This window comes from Lissotriton vulgaris, chromosome 3_1, assembly GCF_964263255.1.
Source record: "Lissotriton vulgaris chromosome 3_1, aLisVul1.2, whole genome shotgun sequence".
Lineage (NCBI taxonomy): Eukaryota > Metazoa > Chordata > Amphibia > Caudata > Salamandridae > Lissotriton > Lissotriton vulgaris.
The window spans coordinates 547593553-547614139 of record NC_141689.1 but is presented as its reverse complement, the minus strand read 5'-3'; the positions used below and the strand labels follow the sequence as shown (position 1 = coordinate 547614139).

At 47.2% G+C, this 20587-nt stretch overlaps 1 protein-coding gene across 1 annotated transcript in view; it reads left to right on the top strand.

Annotated features, from left to right (window-relative positions):
* Positions 1 to 20587, top strand: part of LOC147726768 (baculoviral IAP repeat-containing protein 1-like) — a 1009320-nt gene that overhangs the window by 304182 nt on the left and 684551 nt on the right. Inside the window, exon 4 of the mRNA XM_086960810.1 lies at positions 20065 to 20146. Within this exon, the coding sequence (XP_086816936.1) occupies positions 20065 to 20146 (82 nt within the window). The remainder of the gene's footprint in view (positions 1 to 20064; positions 20147 to 20587) is intronic.

Below are 20587 nucleotides of genomic sequence, written 5' to 3'. Positions count from 1 at the left end.
GGGATACTTTCTTAGACTTGCCCAGTACTCATAGGATGTCTTATGCCCACATGAAAGAAGCACTGATGACAAGGTATGGGTTAGCTCCAGAGCTCTATAGACAGAGGTTCAGGAATTGTAAAAACATTAAGGGAACCACTTGGGTAGAATATGTGTCTTTCTTTTGCAGAGCTATGGATGGTTGGGTGAGGGGTAGCAATGTTGATAATTTTCAAGCGCTCTATGATTTGATTACTAGGGAGCACTTGTCTGCTAATTGTTTTCCAGAGCTACGCCAGCACCTTATTTATAGCAAGTGGACTAACCCTAGAAAGCTTGCTGAAGAGGCGGAACGCTGGGTCAGTACCAGGGTCCACAAGGGTCTTGTGGGAGACTCTGCCCAAGGTGGGCACGGTCCCCAGCAGAAGAGTGAGGGGGACAAGGGTAAACGGAGGGAGTGCCAACAAGGTCCCCAAAGTTATCCCCAAGGGAACCAAGTTAAGGGTTCCAAACCTCCTCCTGGGAAGAAGAAGTCAGGACCCCCTACAGGTAAACCTGTTTTAATGGGGGTCCTGTTACCTGCTTTCAGTGTAGGCAGGTGTGACACTGTTGGTATGATCCCCAGTGTCCCCAAAAGGGGCAGTATGTGCCACCCAATGCACCACCCCGTCAGATGGCCAGTGTAGCCCTGGGTGGGGAGGAGATGGGTGCCCAAGGTGGGTTGGGTCCCGCAGAAATGTCTTTTGTCTCATTAGGAGACATTGAGATAGTCCCAAGGACTCAGCTGCCTGATAACACTAAAAAATACAGGCAGTTGGTGACCATCAATGACCATAGAGTGGAGGCTCTGAGAGAGACAGGAGCAAGTATGACAGCTGTCAAGTGTCACTTGGTATCTGAAGAGCAGGTAGTCCCTCATGCATTCTTCCCAGTTAAACCATTGAAAGTTGGCTCGAGTTCCCTTTGCGCGGGGGGGTCTCTGGTACTCTTCAAGTAGCTGTGAGGCCATCCATGCCTGTTGATTGTCTGTTAGGCAATGATTTAGAAAGCTCCCCTTGGGCTAAGGTGGAGGGGAAGGCGCATTTAGAGATGTTGAGTATGCCTGAGTGGGCATGTGTGATTACTCGGTCTATGGCAACTAAGGGTATTCAAGAGACCTTGGAGCCTGAAATTATGGCCCAGGGAACTGCCTTAAAGAGAAGAGGTAGGGTGCGCAAAAAACCAGCCCCCATTGTTCCCACAGTCCAGGAGGAGGCAGGCCTTGAGGGAGATGCCCTGGAACCTACAGGGGAGCAAGTTTCTGAACTGGGGAACCTATCTGAGCTGACCCATTGGCAGCAAGAAGGGGGTCCCTCCAGGGAGGAATTTTGTGAAGAGCAGCAGAGGTGCCCTTCTCTTGTGGGTTTGAGGCAACAGGCCACAAACCAGGCAGCAGTTGATCAGTCTGGATCACATTGGATCTCCTGTGAGAACGGTCTCCTGTATAGCGAGCCTAAGGTTGCTGAGCCTGGGTGGAAGGAGGCACAAGGCCCCTCTCCAGGCTTTCCCTGTAGTCAGTAGCCCCTTTGAACGGGTGAGCATTGACATTGTGGGGCCACTGGACCCCAAGAGAGCCATGGGCAACAGGTTTATTCTTCTCTTGGTGGACCATGCTACCCGGTACCCAAAGCCATTCCACTCAGGACAGTGATGGCCCCCGTGGTGGGACGTTTACTGATGTGTGGGGTTCCCCAGAGAGGTGGTGTCTGACCGTGTACAAACTTCATTTCTAATTATATGAAGTCTCTGTGGAAGGAGTGTGGAGTTACCTACAAGTTCACCACTTCTTACCACCCATAAGGTAATGGGCTGGTTGAAAGATTCAACCAGACCCTCAAAGGCATGATCATGGTTCTTGAGGAACCAATGAGGCATAAGTGGGACGTCCTCTTGCTATGCCTTCTGTTTGCCTACCGAGAGGTGCCACAAAAGTCTCTAGGGTTCAGCCCCTTTAAGCTTTTGTATGGTCACCCGGTAAGAGGACCTTTGAGTCTGGTCAAGGAAGGCTGGGAGCAATCTCCTAGGAAACCTCCACAGGATGTATATACCTACATGCTTGCCTTCAGGAATCATACTCAGCGTTACAGAGATCTTGCTCAGGCGAATCTGGAAGCCATCCAGGAAGAAATGAAGTGGTGGTACGATCAGAATGCCACTCTGATTGAGCTCCAGCCTGGACAGAAAGTTTGGGTCATGGCCCTGGGGAGCCTTGTGCTATCCAGGTCAGGTGGACCGGTCCGTATGAGATGGGGGAGCACAAGAGTGATGTCACATACTTGGTGAACTTGCGGTCTCCCAGGAACCCCTTGCTGGTCCTGCATGTTAACCGCCTAAAGCCCCACTTAGAAAGGTCCGAAGTGGGCATGCTCCTAGAGACGGATGATGGAAAGGAGGAGGAGACCGAGCCTCTTGCTGACCTCCTGTCTGCAACACAGCAAGATGGATCAGTGGATGGTATCAGCCTCTCTGCCACACTGACCCTTGCTCAGCAGCAAGATTGTCGCCAGCTGTTGGGGCAATTCTCTGATCTATTTTACTTGGTTCCCAGTGTCACAGAGTGGTGCGTCCATGATGTGGTCACTGGAGATAGTCCTCCTGTGAAGCACAAGGCTTACAGAGTGACTGACAAGGTTAGGGCTTACATTAAGGAGGAAATCTTCAAGATGTTTGCTCTAGGGGTCATTGAGTTCTTAAACAGTCCTTGGGCCAGCCCAGTGGTCTTGGTCCCAAAGGCTGCCTCACCAGGTGCCACACCTGAACTCCGGTTCTGTGTGGACTACTGAGGGCTCAATTCAGTCCCCAGGACTGATGCACACCCCATCCCAGGGAGCTGATGAGCTTATAGATTGGTTAGGGACTGCACTGTACCTCAGCTTGTTTGATTTGACATCTGGGTACTGGCAGATCTCCTTGACTGATGGGGCTAAGGAGGGGTCAGCATTCTCCACACCAGATGGACACTACCAATTTCGGGTTATGCCCTTTGGGATGAAGAATGCACCTGCCACCTTTCAGAGGTTGGTCAACCAGGTGTTGGCTGAGCTGTAGGATTTCAGTGCCGCCTGCCTGGATGACATTGCAGTGTTCAGCGCCAGTTGGGAAGAACATCTGCAGCACCTCTGGGAAGTGGTGATGGCACTGCGCAAGACAGGCCTCACGATCAAGGCAAGTAAGTGCCAGATCGGGCAGGGTACCCTGGTGTACTTGGGTCACCAGGTAGGAAGCGGCCAGGTGGCACCCCCACAACCCAAGATTGATACCATCCTGGCATGGGAACTCCCAAAGACCCAGACACAGGTGAGAGCCTTTTTAGGACTCACGGGGTACTACAGGAGGTTTGTCAAGGGGTATGGCAACATTGTTGCACCCTTGACTCATCTGACTTCCAGGAAGCAGCCAAAGAAAGTGAACTGGACTGACACCTGTCAGAAGGTTTTTGTTGCCCTGAAGACTTACATGTGCACAGCAGCCGTGCTTCAGGTGCCCAACTTCTCAAAAGAATTCATTGTACAGACAGACGCTTCAGAGCATGGTGTGGGAGCTGTTCTATCACAGATTAATGAAGAGGGCCTAGACCAACCTGTAGCCTTCATCAGTAGGAGGTTACTTCCACAGGAACAGAGGTGGAGTGTAATTGAGCGTGAGGCATTTACTGTGGTCTGGGTGCTGAAGAAGTTGAGACCATACTTGTTTGGGACCCACTTCCTGGTTCAGACCGACCACAGGCCCCTCAGATGGCTGATACAGATGAGGGGTGAGAACCCTAAGTTGTTGAGGTGGTCCATTTCTCTACAGGGTATGGACTTTATGGTGGAACACCGCCCTGGTACAGAACTCGCCAACGCTGATGGTCTGTCCAGATTTTTCCGCCTTAGTGAAGAGAACTACCAGGGGGAAGGGTAGTTCTCCCCACATTTCAGCTGGAGGGGACACGTGTTAGACCTGACATCATTGGCGTGAGTCTCCCTTCCATTTTAACGGATTGCCTCCTCTGTGTTGATATGTTTTTGCTGGTTTTATGCTTTGGGCACTGTGCCACTGCTAATCAGTGCCACAGTGCAAGTGCTCCCTATGTTAAATTAATGTACTGATTAGTTATTCCATGATTGGGTTATTTGATTTATCTGTCAGCCCCCAGTACAGTGCACCATGTGTGCCCAGGGCTTGTAAATCAAATGCTGCTGGTGGGCTTGCAGCACTGGTTGTGCCACCGTCAGAAGCAGCTTGTAAATTGTGTCTCAGGCCTGCCATTGCAAGGCCTGTGTGCAGTCTAGCACTGCCATGTCGACTTGGCCAAGTGCACCCACTTGCCATTCCCTAAACCTTCCCTTTGCTTCAATTTAGACACCCCTATGGTAGGCCCAAGGGTAGGGTGCATTGTGAGTATAAGGTAGGACATCCTCTGATGTGTGTAGCATGTTCGAATAGTGAATTGCAGCCATGTTCGTTTTTCACTATTAAAGGCTACCTGTTCTCCATAGGCCAGAATGGGCAGTTAGATTATTACATTCTTTAAACCTAACTGACTCATGGAAGATGGTGAAAATTCGAATTTAGTATGCCTGAACGCAGAATAATAGAATACATCTTTTAGTGAAGTTGGTTTTAATATTCTGTGTTTGAAAATACCACTTTTAGAAAGTAGGTATTTTCTTGCCTAATTATCCAGGCCTACCTCTGCTAGGTTGTGTATTCCTTGTCTGGGTTTGTGAGTGACAGGGCTGGAGGATTCCAAGGGACAGGTTGGAGCAGCCCAGTGGTGAATAGAGAGATCTACATCTAGATGGGAAGGAGGTGTTGCACCTGGGACCTGAATAGGGCTGGGCCTTCCCTCTACAATGCTGGCTCCACCTCCTGTGGCTTGTCTGATGTCTTTGTCCTGCACTGTGAAAGGAGAGGAGGAATCATGTCAACAGAGTGCCCCAGAGCTGTATATTCCCTCTCCTATGCCTGCTCCACCTCCTGTGGGCAGGCTGATCTCTCTGTCCTGCACAGTGAAAGGAAGAAGAGAGTCATGTAAACAAAGTGCTCAGGAACTGGTTTGGACTAGGCAGAGGCCTCTCTGCATTCAGGGAACAAAGGATTTTGTGGTATAAATATTTGGACCCTGATCCAAAGTAATTAGATCACTTCTGGACAAGACACCTTTCTGCCAAGGAGGAGAACCAAGGAAGCTGCAGGAGTTGTACTGCCCCTCTGCCAGTGTGCTGTTTGCTGGGTTCGCCTGCAGTGGTTTCTTCATTGCCAAGGGAAAGGAGAAGGAACTTTGTAAGGGCTTTCATCTACAGAATATTCTCCAAGGGCTTGAGCTGTGCTTGCCTTCTGCTGAACATTACAAAAGGGGGGTAGAACCCATGCAATCGCGGGGACCTGGGCGTTATGTAGTAAATGTATAGGGGGGTCCCCGTGAGGAGGAATTATTTATAAACAACCAATAAAAATTTCAAAGGGACTAAGATAATATTCAAAAAAGGAAAAATGTTGTCATTTATTCAACAACACATGATAACGATTTTAAAGCATTGTTACAATCATTAGAAGAGAAACGAGAAATCGGAAAGTGAAATGGCCCCAAAGAGGGGAAGAGGGAGGGGAGTGTGCTCAAAGGCTGTGTGAAGGATTATAAAGATAGTACACAGACTTAAACATAATGTACATACATCCGAGAATCAACAAGGAAATAGGAATTATTCCAAAAAACCAAAACGGCTTCTTGCTGCAGGCGATACTCCAGACTCCGTCAACCGCTACGCGAGGCAGCAGGGCTTCTTGCTGCGGGCGATACTCCAGACTCCTTCAACCGCTACGCGTACCCCTGCTGCCTCGCGTCCTTAATTCCGAGATTTGATTGTGACGGCACGGAGTCGACCGGTTCCCCTTGGCGACCGCCGTTTGCACTCAGCTTTCCAGTTCGTAAAGTATTGTACGGACCCCATAAAGCTAATTGAACCAGCACAGCGCTTATTCCTGTCTGCAAATTATAACTCCTGTTGATGTTCCTCCGTATGGAAGTTGGTTAAATCAGACTGAGACTTGCCCAGCTGTATTTTTTCCAAACCGGCAGTTCTGCCAATTGGTCCTGCTGATGTTGAATTTTATGGAGTGTGTTTCACTTCACTTCAGATAGGACGGCCCCTCTTCGTCCCTTCCCTTACTGCAACGGTCCTGATGAAGACCCCGGCAAAGGACTGAATTTAGCCTACAAACAGGGGTCGAAACGTCGACACCTCTTCACTTTGGGACATCCGGCACATTTCCTGTATTCGATTGAATTATTCATGTGACCGTGGAATGCCCCCTTTTTTTAAATACCTGCCCAATGCTTGCCGTAATTGATGTAGGCCGTTTTGGTTTTTTGGAATAATTCCTATTTCCTTGTTGATTCTCGGATGTATGTACATTATGTTTAAGTCTGTGTACTATCTTTATAATCCTTCACACAGCCTTTGAGCACACTCCCCTCCCTCTTCCCCTCTTTGGGGCCATTTCACTTTCCGATTTCTCGTTTCTCTTCTAATGATTGTAACAATGCTTTAAAATCGTTATCATGTGTTGTTGAATAAATGACAAAATTTTTCCTTTTTTGAATATTATCTTAGTCCCTTTGAAATTTTTATTGGTTGTTTATAAATAATTCCTCCTCACGGGGACCCCCCTATACATTTACTGCCTTCTGCTGAAGTCTCAGGGACAAAAGACTTCACCTCCAGCTCCCCACTGAATTTCCTTGCTGGCAATTCTGACTCCAGACACTTGCATGCCGCTGGCAGCGAGAAGCGCGACACATCTGTCGGATCTGTCAGAAGCTGTATCTGTCAGAAGCGCCTGACGGTGATTTGGCGCTATACAAAATCCAGATAACAATAACAACATCTAGAAGAAGTGTGACGCCGCCGTAGCTGAAATCGTCACATCCCCAGAGAAGAAAGCCTTCACCGCATCTCCCTAGAAGTGTGTGTTCATCGAATCTGCCTGCTGTCGCATCACCGGAGCAGCGTGACGCCATCATGAGAGTCGCCATCGCATCACGGGAGAAGCGTGTCGCAGGGCCTATCGCGGCTCCAAAGTACAGAGTCGTCGCAAGGCTGCCAGGGCGTTATCGCATCGTCATTGAATCGCCGCATCAAGGGCGCCATCTTCTTTCATCGCAACCGTATCGTCGCATCGCATCCAGGAGCCATTTTGCGCACCGCAACGGGCCCGCAGGCCAAGAATCTACGCATCACCTCCGCACCGGTAAGGATCACGAGGCATCCTCTACTCTGCGCAAGCACTGAGGCAGGATGCATCATCTCCACCCCGGATCACGGAACCGACGCATCTCCCCTTTTGCGAGCCTTTTGTTTACTTTGCGTTACGCATCCAGGTACTTTGTTGAGAACTTTGTCGCATTTACCATCAATTTGAACTAAGCAACTTTAATCATCTTTTAAGTAATCTTAAGTGTAGTATTGTGGATTTTTGTCGCTCATGGTCTTATGTTAAATCTATATAAAGAATATATATTTTTATAAAACCCATGTTGTGTCCATCTGTAGTGTTTTCACTATATTAATGTGTATATTCACAAATGGTTAACACACTGCCTCTGAGATAAGCCTGTCTGCTCGTCCCAATCTACCAAGGGGGTGAGCAGGAGTTATTAAGGAGTGTAATCCCCTTAGCCTGACTTAGAAGTAAGGGTCCCTATTTGGACAAAGGTGAATACCATTGCCAACTAGAGACCCCCAGATCTAACAGTTGTGTAGCCTCATTAACTTTCTAATCAATAATGTACAAATTTAAGAAAAGTCATTTGTGTTTGGTAGACCGCCCTAGTCTGGGTTCCAAGAATAATAATGTGTCTTTAAATGGTAAAGGGAGTACATAAATTAGTTTTATGGGATGTTTTTTAAGTTTTAGCAACTGCTGGTTTAGCCAGATGAGAAGTAATGCAGATTCTCACAAAGTATTTGACTTTAATGAGACGCAGGGTTCTGTGTCCCAGTAGGATAATGCTTGAGCCTGAGGCGAGAGTGCAGTGCTATTAGAAAGGTCCTACGTGATGGACTTTACAATGAATGTAGAGTATTACTCATTTCATAGGGCAGATAGCTTCTGATCTGACTGTTAAATTTCAACCAAGACGTCAGCTGGGTGAAAGGTGGTTTGACAGTAATTGTTCACGAGCCCACCGAGAGCTATTCCAAGCTTTGAAAAAAACTCCAAGAGATAGGGATCACATAGTAAGTTTAAGGAAATCAAATAAGCTGGTGATTCATGTTAATGTTAATGTTAAGGGTGTCTTATATAGCGCTCGGCTACTCCGAGGAGTGTCCCGGCGCTTTCAAACCCACAGCAGACTAATAGAAGGCAGAGGGAAGAACGCAAAAGAAACAGCAGATCACTGTCCATAGAGCCACGTCTTCAGGCCTTTTCTAAAGGCCAGCAGATTCGAGGTACCGCGAAATGACAAAGGGAGGGCATTCCAGAGCTTGGGAGCCATGTGTTTAAAAGAACGCCCCCCCCCACCCTTGCTTTCCTAACAGAAGGAACCGTGGCCAGACCAAGAGATTCCGATCTTAGGGATCTAGCTGGCTTGTAAAAAGCAAGGCGTTTCTGAATATATTCAGCTCCCACAGCATGGAGAGCCTTATTCGCCAGCGTGAGTGTTTTAAAAACAATCCGCTTACGAATAGGGAGCCAGTGTAGGGAATGTAAAAGGTCCGAGGCTCTCGCGCAACGAGGCAGACCGAAGACTGCCCGAGCCGCCGAATTCTGTACCACCTGAAGTTTCTATAATAGATAGTCGGGAAGACCCAAATACAAAACATTTGAGTAGTCCAGCCTAGAACAGATGAGAGCCTGGACAGTGGTTTTCCTATGTGCAAGCGGGAGCAGGGGAAGAAACTTGCGCAACATTTTAAGGAGACCAAAGCAGGTGCCCGTCAGACCAAGGATCTGAGACTTAAGTGACAGGCAGTTATCAATTTTGACCCCCAGATTCTCCGCAACCTGAGAGGAGGACGTGGGCGGGGACATGTTCACAGGCCACCAATCCTGCCACTTTGCGTCAGCCTGACACCCGAAGAAAAGCACCTCAGATTATCCAGGGTTACATTTGAGGCTGTAAACAGGAGATTAAAGAAGAAGCTTGGAATGCGCTTTCCTCAGTAGAAATTTTCAAAGGATAGTGCGAGGTTCTGGGCCATTGTGAAAGCACCTTTTTTTTCGGTTGTATAGAATGACCCCATGAAGAGCAATATCACTGAGGGGCAGTGGCTCACGCATTTTGAGGCAATTCATGGGCTCAGTGTGGATGGTCATCCACCTCTGAGTTTGGTAACCTGTCGAGACTCGCTCCCACTGTTATTTGAGGAGGCGGATGAAGAAAGGGCAATCATAGAGACGTCTAATAATAAAGCACCTGGCCCTGATTGTGTGCCAGCGGATCTTTATAAATGTGATCCCAAATTTTGGGCAAGGATATTAACCAATGTCTATAATGCCTCGGGTACCCAGGGTTTTCCTGCATCATGGGCCCTATCAACAATCATCCCAGTTTTTAAAAAGGGCCAGAGAGGGGATCCTCTGTGTTATAGACCCATATCTTTAATTGACTCTGCCGTTAAAGTCGTTCTGGCCAAAATCATGGATGTGTGATTGAAAATGAGGTCCTTTCTAACCGCCAATATGGATTTAGACAGGGTAGAAGTACTCTGGATCAGTGTCTGAATCTACATTTTTTAATAAGCAAATATACGATAGCTAAAGAAGGTTCTTTATATATGGGTTTTATGGACCTTTCTTCAGCGTTCGATCTGGTCTGGTCGAAGCTGTGGACTATTTTGCTAAATATGTGCATTGCTCCTTCTCTAGTTCATTTTTTGGCTGACCTGCATCAGGATATTTCTGCAACAGTAAGGGTTAGGCAGGATGGCAAATGTACAAGGCAGTTTAAGTTAGGTAGGTCACGTCCGACAGGGATGTATTTTGGCCCCAATTCGTTTTACCCTTTATATCAATGCCCTAGAAAAATCTTTGGTGGAGGCTTGTTTGGATATTGTGCGTATAGGAGAACTGATTATCCCGGTCCTCCTATTCGTGGAGGATGCAGTACTATTAGCTCGTACTGCTGTAGGCCTTCAGCGGCTTTTGAATGCCTTTGGTGATTTTATTAAATCTTTGGATCTGATAGTTAATATCTAGAAATCCCATATTATGATAGCTGGTAAAAGAAATAGGAAAATTGAATCGTTTTATTGTAATGGAGCTGAGGTCTCTAGAGTTCCCTCTTTTACCTATTTGGGGGTGCTATTTGACGAAAGATGTTCCTAGGTCCCCCAACAGAAGGCAAAAAAGAATGCCGTAGTGAGGTCAACAACAGCCCACTTAGGGTTCGCTCAACGACTGGGTGCTAGACCCTTTAAAGCCATGCTTGGAATTTATAGACCCAAATGTTTGGCTATTGCCTCATATGGTTCAATGATTTGGGGCTATAAACAGCAGGAAGAGATAAAGAAGGTGGAAAATAGATTTTTAAGAACCATTTCATCTGTCCCTCAATCTACATCTACTTTTGCCATCCACCAGGAACTTGGAATGGGGTATGTATCCGATTTAATATGAATTGCCCTGCTGGTTTGTTGGCTCAAAATCTGGCTTAATCCAGACTTAACCCTGAATCATTGTATTCCGCAGGATTGTGTTTCCCTGGATAAAGCCAGTAGTATCCCGTGGTTGGCTTATGTTAAGCACATGTTTTTTTAAATAGGCCGCTCTGATCTTTTTTACCTTCCGGAAGGCATCAGAAAGAATGATGTGAAATGGACCAAAGCACAACTATTAAATACTTTTATATTGGAATGTGAGGAGCAGGAGCTACAGAAACCTCTTGTTAGGGCCCATTATCTGACAATATCATCTCCATCAATTGAGCCCTACTTAAGAATAGTGACCAAGCCCTTCCATCAGTGGCCTGGCCAGATTCCGTTTTAACTTAATTCATTTCTCCCTGGGTACTATCTCAGGCTGGTCTAAACCTGAGAATCTAGATCCATGTCAGTGTGACAATTTTTCTTCACAGGACACTTCATTTTATTATGTTTTGCAACATTTATGGAGAAATAAGGAGGTTTCTAGTCCCTCTTTTGAGGGGCAAGGGTTTCCTACAGATCAAGCCAGTTCTTCTTTATTTACAAATGCTTAGCAACACCTGGCATATTTTTAACATCGCTAGCTTTCTGTGGAAAATTAGAGAAATTGATGTACATAAACAGCGTTCATTTCCCTTTTCCCACTCCTCTCCCTGTAAGCACCATGAATACCATGAAATATTGACCGCATCACTCCGCCAGTAAAAGCCCGTACCTGTATGTACATGACAGCCATTCTAGGCACCATGGCCTTTTGCCCGCTCATTGGAATCCCCGGCTTCCCTCCTGCGCGTATCTTAAACCCCCTCTCACATGCATAGACCATGAAACCCTCTCCCTCTGCACGACCCTGCTATGAAAGGCAACCCTCCTGCTTGACCCACGCAAAGCCCCCCCCCTCCTCCCCCATTTCCTCTCAAATAAGCATCCCTCGTCTCAGCTGACATAACCCCCAGCTGTATCTGACTGCCCCCCCCTCCCCCGTTCTCTCATGTACGGGTCATAAGACCTCTCCCTCTCTGTGCAACTCTGTCCCTGTGCGCACCCTGGCTCCCCCCTCCTCCCTCACATGGACAAGTCATAAACCTTCCTCTTCTGCAAGACCCTGTCCTTGGGAGTCCCGGCCGCGCCTGACCAACACCTCCTTTCCTTTTATGAATAACCCCTCTGTTAGTAAACCCTCCCTCCGCGATGGACTGTCCACACATGTCCGAGGCCATCGCCTAAGCCGGAAGATACTGTTTATTGCCCCTTATGGTATGGAGTCACTCCTCTTCAAAGAACCCACTATTGATCGTGGCTTCCCCACCCCTTGGGATACGATCAGGCGCACATCTCCTAATAATCAGCGGAACACTCAGCTGCGTCATTGCCCCCTCTCTTATCTACAGTTCAAGGGTCTCTATTGATAACATATGTGGGGTAGGATTGACACGAGGATTATGGGGATGTCTTTTCTTTGTGTCACAATGTCCTGATTGTAATGCCAAGTGTTTCATAAGGTATAAAAGACGATGTCTCAGCTCACTTGTTAGAGCACCTCCCGAAAGACACTGTGTTTCGTGTCCGAAATGACAGGCTCTCCTCATGAGAAATAAAACTCTGTTCTTGTGATTCCTGCTTCCAGCGCCCGTCTCTTTATTTGGTAACTATTCAGAATGAGAACTAAGAGGCGACTTGCGCCAGCAGCCCGGGCATCGATAGCAATATGGGCTCACCTTTTACAATTGGCGTCCCAACGCGGGGTCCATCAGTGACATAAGGGCCAGTAAGAGAGATCCAGACGATGAGGTGAACATCTAAATGATCGGAGTATACCTGCCTTGAGAGGGCCCTCGTCCGGCTGCCGATTAAATGAACTTCACCGATTCTGAACGGACCTCTCTTGAGTGACCAACTGTCCTGACTGGAATCCCACAGGAATGCTGCATGGAGTAAGAGAACGATCGGGCGCTGGAGGAGGAAGATGAAGAACTGTCCGTATGGTCCGGTCCGGGTAAGATTAAGTAGGGCGTTTCGCGCCTGATTGGTAGGATGGTTTTATCCATATGATTGATTAATTGATTGTATTGGAATCGGTATTTGAATACTGATATTGTTTGGTTATTGGTTCATTTAGCTTTGGTTGCTACTTGAAATATTGGTTCTCTTCTTGAGAACGAGACATTCTCTGTTTGCAAACAGCGGCGAATAGGAACGTTCGTCTCTCTTTGCAGATAGAGAAGGGTAGGTAATGCAGACCTTTGTCCCCGTTGTAATCCGTCATGCCTACTTTTCTCCCCACTGATTGTTTGAAATCGATTAATAATCGATTGTTGCTCTTTGAGATCTTCCCTGTCCACAAACAGAGACGAATAGGAATATTCTGTCTCCCTTTGCAGATAGCGAAGGGCAGGTAATGCAGACGTTTGTCCCCGTTGTAATCCGTCATGCCTGTTTTTCTCCCCACTGATTGATTGGTTGCCTGGACATTGTTGTTCCAGGAATTGTTTCGTTTGAGGTATTTTCTATTTGCAAACAACGTGGAATAGAAATATTCTGTCTAGTCTTTGCAAGTAGTAAAGGGTAGGTTATGCCCCTTTGTGAATTCGTCAGTCCTACCCACTCCCCACTGATTGTTTATTTGGGGGGTAGCTCACCTGGTCCGTCCAGGAGGCTACCCTTATGGAGGACATATGCTCCCCACTCATGGGCCATTTAGTGGAAGTAGGCCATCTGGTCCGTCCAGGTGGCTACCCTAGTAAGTGGAAGTACATCGTTTGGTCTGCCCAGGATGATACCCTAATGAAGGAATATATGTTCCCCTTTTGATTGATAAATCTAGTTCCAACCCGGACCATTTATTGGAGGTAACTCACCTGGTCCGTCCAGGAGTACCGCTAGTGAAAGGACATATAAAAATGAAGTGATCACCGTACCCTACTAACAGAAAACTTTAGCTCGAAACACGCTAAAGAAACGAAGGAAAAATAAAAAGAAATCGGGCTAAGTCAGTAACCCCCTGATGAGCTTTCGACTTCACTAAAAATAAGAAACATTAGAAACAGTTCGTAATAACAAATATAAAATGGCGAAAAGCTTGACAGCAAAAATAGCCACGAGGTAGCTAGGCTCTATTGCCTATTCCTGCTCCAAACATGTCTGCCTCATTGCCCACCACGCCCAAATAACGGTCACATGAAATAGGAACAAACCAATAGGTACCTACCCCCATTCCGGAAGCTCCCGAAGTGCCACAGGTCCGCGGTTACGCCCATCCGGAAGGCGAGGCCTCGACGCGTGCAGGGCGCGGCTGGCCGCAGTCGGAAGGGGAGGCTGTAGGGCGAACGGCCCGAGGAATCATGGAGGCCTCTCCTTTTCCCCTCTTCTGCTGCCCTGCAGGCCACGGGGGGGGCTGTCTTGCCTCAGCCACCGACCACCCCCCACCCCATCTCTCGCCTGATCCGGCCCACATCGAAGGCCGAAGCCAAGGCGAGGACGGCGGTAATTACAGGTAGTCCCGCCACATGTCAATGCCTGGGAGTGACAAGTAGTCCAGCCACAAGGCAACGCCTGGACAATTTCAGGTAGTCCCGCCACATGTCAAGGGGGGGGGATGTCTTGCCTCAGCCACCGACCCCCCCCCCCCCATCTTCATTGCCTGGCACGGCCGTACCGAAGCGCTGGAGCCGGAGAACGGCGCGGGGTCGCTGGAAGGGGGAGGCGGCGCGAACGAGCCTCCCCCACCTCCCTCCAGGTGGAGGCTTCCAGCGACACCCCAACGCTCCTGCTTAAAGAGGGTCCATATGAAAAAGCGGTCCTTTTGTCCGGGACGGACACACGCCCCATGCCTTCTCTCCTCAACTTTGAAGATTCTATGAGAGCCGGGGGGGCCCCGACCCCTCCGCATGGGCGCCCCCGTCCCCCTCACTGGGAACCACGACATCGGCGCACTCCTGCCAGCGCCAGCCTCAGTTTGAAAATGGCTAAAATACAGCCAAGGCACAGACTTGTTCGGTTCCGGAGGAACACCAGAATGACCCGGTAGGAAAAATTGTTACCGCCCTCCCCACTTTTTGACTGATGGTCCATATTGCTAAACTGTTAACCCATTGCGAGAAACTTTTGAACCATCAACGGAAGGTTCTGGTCCTACTACGAGTCAGTAGAGGCAATCTGACTATGCTGGGACTTGCCTGACCTCGCCCAAAATGGCGCCGACACAAAATGAGACTTTTTAAATAAACCTTGTTGCACCCTGATTGCGCAGCTTTGATGCCCCGAGATATGTATGCAGTTTTTGGACAATGAAAGTAGATAAGAAAGATATTGAGTATGTGCCTGGAAAAGAAAGCGATATAAGATGAACATTGACTATGTGTTGGGATGATGAACTGATTTAGAGTGGGTACTAATTATGTGTTGACAGCTATGAATTGGTATGAAATAGGCACTGATTGAGCATTTAAACAATGAATTGACATACATTAGGTATTGAGCAAATAGTAGAATAATGAGATGATATTATTGAACGCTTGACACGCATTATACTTGCCGCTTAAGATAGTTCGATATTATTTTCATTACACTGCTGCACTTTATGAAATAAATGGCCACCGACTTCACTTCTCTTATGCCCAGTTCCAGTCTGCTCCGTAGCCGGCCCACTGGCTTGTAAGCCCGTATTTGTGCGTCAACCTTTTTATTAAAGTTTTCTGAAAAACGCAAATATTTTCGTAGTATTTGTATTTATGAATGTTATTGAAATATATGGCTATTGTCACCGACATAAGTAAAATACATTCAGTATGATTAAGGTTGAAGGTTAAAAAGGCCCGGTATTTAGCAGCTACACTATGTGTCGCAGGCAGCCGGAAAGGTGTTTTTAGACGCCCTTGAGCGATACCACAGAAATACCACCTGACCGCCACCCTTGCACACGACCTATAAGGCCACGATCGTGTGATTCATGTAGATACGCAGACCATCGATGATTATCTATCTGACGCTACTGGTCCCTCTGGACTTAAACGCCGAGATGATAGAGAATGCACCCCGGGGAGATAGGTCGAGTATGTGGTAGGTAAAAACATTTTCGGATTCATGCGCGCTGATGTGTTTTGAATGCTGCCCCCACCCCCCTTCTTCTCCTCCCTTCTGCAGGTCCCGTCGGAACGTCGGCTGAAGTATGGAAAAGCGACGATCGAGCGACCGACAAAAGGGGAAAAAGGGGATCTGAGCATAGTACTTATGCTAACAAGCTCTGACAGACGTAGACGTAGATATGACTGTTCCTCCCTAGAACGTAACGACTGGGAGGATGGACTGACATAGAAACTTGACGGGTACTGTGTGACGGAAATTGACTCGAACTAGCACGCTAGATAATTTAACTATGACGGTTAACTAGATAGGGAAAGGACAAAGAAGAGTCCTGGGGTAAGAGTTACCCAGGCACCACCCGTCTGGGAAGTTAGAAATGTTATTGATGTTCGAAGTGCACCACCTCCTTCTCACCCTCTTATAGATATAACGAAAATGCCCGACTGTTCTCCTGATCAATACCCTCTGTTGCCTCAGCCCGGAGAACATCCAACCAAAGGAAGAAAATAAAAAGTGGTTTAAGATCCACCTATGGGCAATAGCCTGACCAGGTTAATTTCTGACCGGCTGACCGAGGTGTAAGTATTGACAATTGGGAACGCTCGCAACGATAGCAAGCGAGAGGGAAAAGGAGGGAAAGGTAAAAAGAGCTAAGCACGTAGGTAAATAGGATATTAAAAGATACGCAGGATGTAAAGATAGATCTTTCTGGCCAATATTTGTTTTATGTTTTGTCGTGAATGTCTTCTATATGTAATACATGAACTGTCTTCCTTTGTCGGAGTTTGTGTATGTGTACTGTAGGGATTTATGTCCTCCCTCTGTTTGCGTCTCTCCGTTACCTGACCCCCCTGCTGTTCTGTGTTGTGAGCGCACTAAATGACCTATTTTCGTACAAGTCTCTCTCTCTCTCTCTCTCTCTCTCCCCACCCCCTTATCTCTCTCTCTCTCTCTCTCTCTCCCTCTCTCTACATGTCATACGTGTACCGAATGGCTCGTTTAGATTGCGGACGACTCTCACTCTCTATGAGAGTCTCCCTATTTCCTCTCCCTCTTTGTGGTAAAATTGTGCCCCACCGGCACCAGTCTGATTGGATACTTATTGAACGCGAAGGTGTTCAGCGAAATTGACCGAAACTAAAATGATCGTATCTCGCCATATTACTACCTCTCCTTTCTGCAAAATGAATGAACTCGAATTGGCTGAGAAGGAAAGGACAGGTAAGACGACTAAAGTCCCCCAATCTGGCCTTTTATAGGGGAACTGTATGTCAATGGCACCTTATTTTTTTGTTCATCAGAGACGAACGCCAACGTCTAGGTTGACCTCCAATGCCCAGATTGCCCCACCCCTTTGCACCCAAGCGCTAATGCCCGAAGCATCCCCGCCCCACTTGATTGACCCCAGCTGCTGTCCCGGATATAAACATGATGACCATGAGTAACTGTCGTCCCTCGAGAAAAACCTGTTTTACCCTGACTCTCGATGATAGCGCCCCCACCCAGTTTGAAAAGGTTAGCCAGCCTTGAAGGGAAACGTTAGACTGTTAAGGCTCAGGTTAGAAAGACGAGTCTCCCTGGAGGTTCCGAAATGTTGAGTTTGATGAAATGCACAGTTGATAAGAGTCTGACTTTTCTCCATATGTGACATGTGTAGACGATGAATAAAACTTGGCATGAACTCAGTAGGAATGCTGACATATGCACTGCTTGGTAATGAACCTCTGACTGTGACCGATGAGCGTATCTCCCAAGTGCGTAGGATTGAGGGAAGAATTCACGTGCATAAATGTCTTCCCCTGACCAGTTCTCTAAAGCTTGTTTTGTACCTATTTCAAAGATATACGATCACCGGAGGAGAAGGGTCGGACGTGACACACAGCCTGGCCGCAGATCATGGGACACATGCGACATCGACCAAAGGTGGAGCCCCAGCACGACAGGAATACGGGACGAGACAGCACTCTCCAATGTGGTAAAACGAAAGGATGAAGGGCTGTCCTGAAGCCTTTTGTCCGCCTACCCACACGTGCCTGAAGCTTCCGTCTCCCTCTTCAAGCCCGGTTGATGGGCTTGCTTGCCTGTTATCATTTGCTCCCTTGGTCCCTTTGGTGTGTCCCAGGAAAATCTGCCCCCACTCCGCCCTCTCACTCCCATCGACTATCGAAACCACACACCCTCTTTTTCACATGACTTCTTGTCGAAAGGAAGAACAGCATCCAGGTGGAAATGGGGTACGCCGCAGGAATATGGGTGCCGAGCATAAGGCGCCACTAAAAGGATTGGTTAGGGAACAGGACTGTGGTCTAACAGCAGAGGACTGACCGCACCCTGCAACGCGTAAGGATGGACCCGAGCTGGACCTATAGCTCCACCGCCGGTGCTCAACAGCGCCAATGAAAGGACACGGACTAGAGCCTACCAGTGATGGCTCACTGCTAAGACTAGAGCCTACCAGTGATGGCTCACTGCTAAAAAGACACTGTGACAAAGAGATCATGTGTATTGAACTGAATTCCGCCCTCAACTACTTGGTCAAAATGTTCATTGGTCACATTATTAAGTCAGCAACATTTATGCTATATAGTGCTTTTGAAATGATAGGAACTCGACAAATGCAATTTCCTATGTGCTGCCTTCTGCCCATCACATCAACTGTCCATGATGATATGCCAAATGTTAGTATCGACAAATGCTAATTCTTCAACCACGCCTGTTTATTTGTACCCCCATCAAGTACAAAAATGAACTCTGTAATGTAAAAAGGGGCGTCTGTGGAAAATTACAGAAATTGATGTACATAAACAGCGTTCATTTCCCTTTTCCCACTCCTCTCCCTGTAAGCACCATGAATACCATGAAATATTGACCGCATCACTCCGCCAGTAAAAGCCCGTACCTGTATGTACATGACAGCCATTCTAGGTACCATGGCCTTTTGCCCGCTCATTGGAATCCCCGGCTTCCCTCCTGCGCGTATCTTAAACCCCCTCTCACATGCATAGACCATGAAACCCTCTCCCTCCGCACGACCCTGCTATGAAAGGCAACCCTCCTGCTTGACCCACGCAAAGCCCCCCCCTCCCCCGTTTCCTCTCAAATAAGCATCCTTCGTCTCAGCTGACATAACCCCCAGCTGTATCTGACTGCCCCCCCCTCCCCCGTTCTCTCATGTACGGGTCATAAGACCTCTCCCTCTCTGTGCAACTCTGTCCCTGTGCGCACCCTGGCTCCCCCCTCCTCCCTCACATGGACAAGTCATAAACCTTCCTCTTCTGCAAGACCCTGTCCTTGGGAGTCCCGGCCGCGCCTGACCAACACCTCCTTTCCTTTTATGAATAACCCCTCTGTTAGTAAACCCTCCCTCCGCGATGGACTGTCCACACATGTCCGAGGCCATCGCCTAAGCCGGAAGATACTGTTTATTGCCCCTTATGGTATGGAGTCACTCCTCTTCAAAGAACCCACTATTGATCGTGGCTTCCCCACCCCTTGGGATACGATCAGGCGCACATCTCCTAATAATCAGCAGAACACTCAGCTGCGTCATTGCCCCCTCTCTTATCTACAGTTCAAGGGTCTCTATTGATAACATATGTGGGGTAGGATTGACACGAGGATTATGGGGATGTCTTTTCTTTGTGTCACAATGTCCTGATTGTAATGCCAAGTGTTTCATAAGGTATAAAAGACGATGTCTCAGCTCACTTGTTAGAGCACCTCCCGAAAGACACTGTGTTTCGTGTCCGAAATGACAGGCTCTCCTCATGAGAAATAAAACTCTGTTCTTGTGATTCCTGCTTCCAGCGCCCGTCTCTTTATTTGGTAACTATTCAGAATGAGAACTAAGAGGCGACTTGCGCCAGCAGCCCGGGCATCGATAGCAATATGGGCTCACCTTTTACATTTCTGGTTGCAGCTGTAAGACTTAAAAAAAGAGACTTTCTCTGATAAATCCTGTTTGAAATCATTTATTTTTCCACAGATTGAATTTGATATGTACTTGACTGGTTTTAACTTTAATGAAATATTTACTAACGCCCATTATGTTTTTTATGTTTGATATGATTGTGCTAATTTTTAAATGTGTATTGTACTTTTTGTGATTTTTAAATAATCGAATAAAAGTGGTTTGACTGACTGACTGACATAGGGAAATATTTGTGCGGTCCACCTAGATGCAAATCAACAAGCAAAATAAAGAATTACCCAGTTCCTGAAAATCTATTTTTGGTCTGCCCAGATGCATTTTTAATAAATATACAGACACACTCACGTGTAAATTACTTAGTCCCATTTATAATTTGAAAATATATGTTTTTAATTTTAGGTGTGGATTTCTTCGCAGTAGAAAAACAGAAAATGAAATTGAGCAGTACATACAAGATTATCATGGATTCAAAGGTGTTACGGTAAGAGTGCTGGTATATGTCGTGCTAGAAAATAAAAATATTTATGCATTCAAAAACAACCTTCATCTCCACTCAAGACTGCGTGCAATATTTTATTGTTTTTTTAACATAGCATAACATTTTCATTTATTTATTAATTTCAATTACTTTTTTTATATCCTCAAACCATCTTCCAACCACTGCGTTGAGCCTAAGAATTTGACCTCACAAAGGGGCAGATTTACAAGCCCCTTGCGCCACTTTTGCGTCACTTTCCCCATGTTAAAAGTGTCGCAAAAGTGGCGCAAGGGGCTTGTAAATCTGCCCCCAAGTATTTAGTGTCAGGTTGGGTTCTCTGGAGCACGCAGTGGCAGGGCCACTGATTTCCCTGCAAGACGAAGCACTAAGGAGGGTTCCTGGTAACCAGCGTTCAAGTTACCAAGCAACAGAAAGCTGACATCA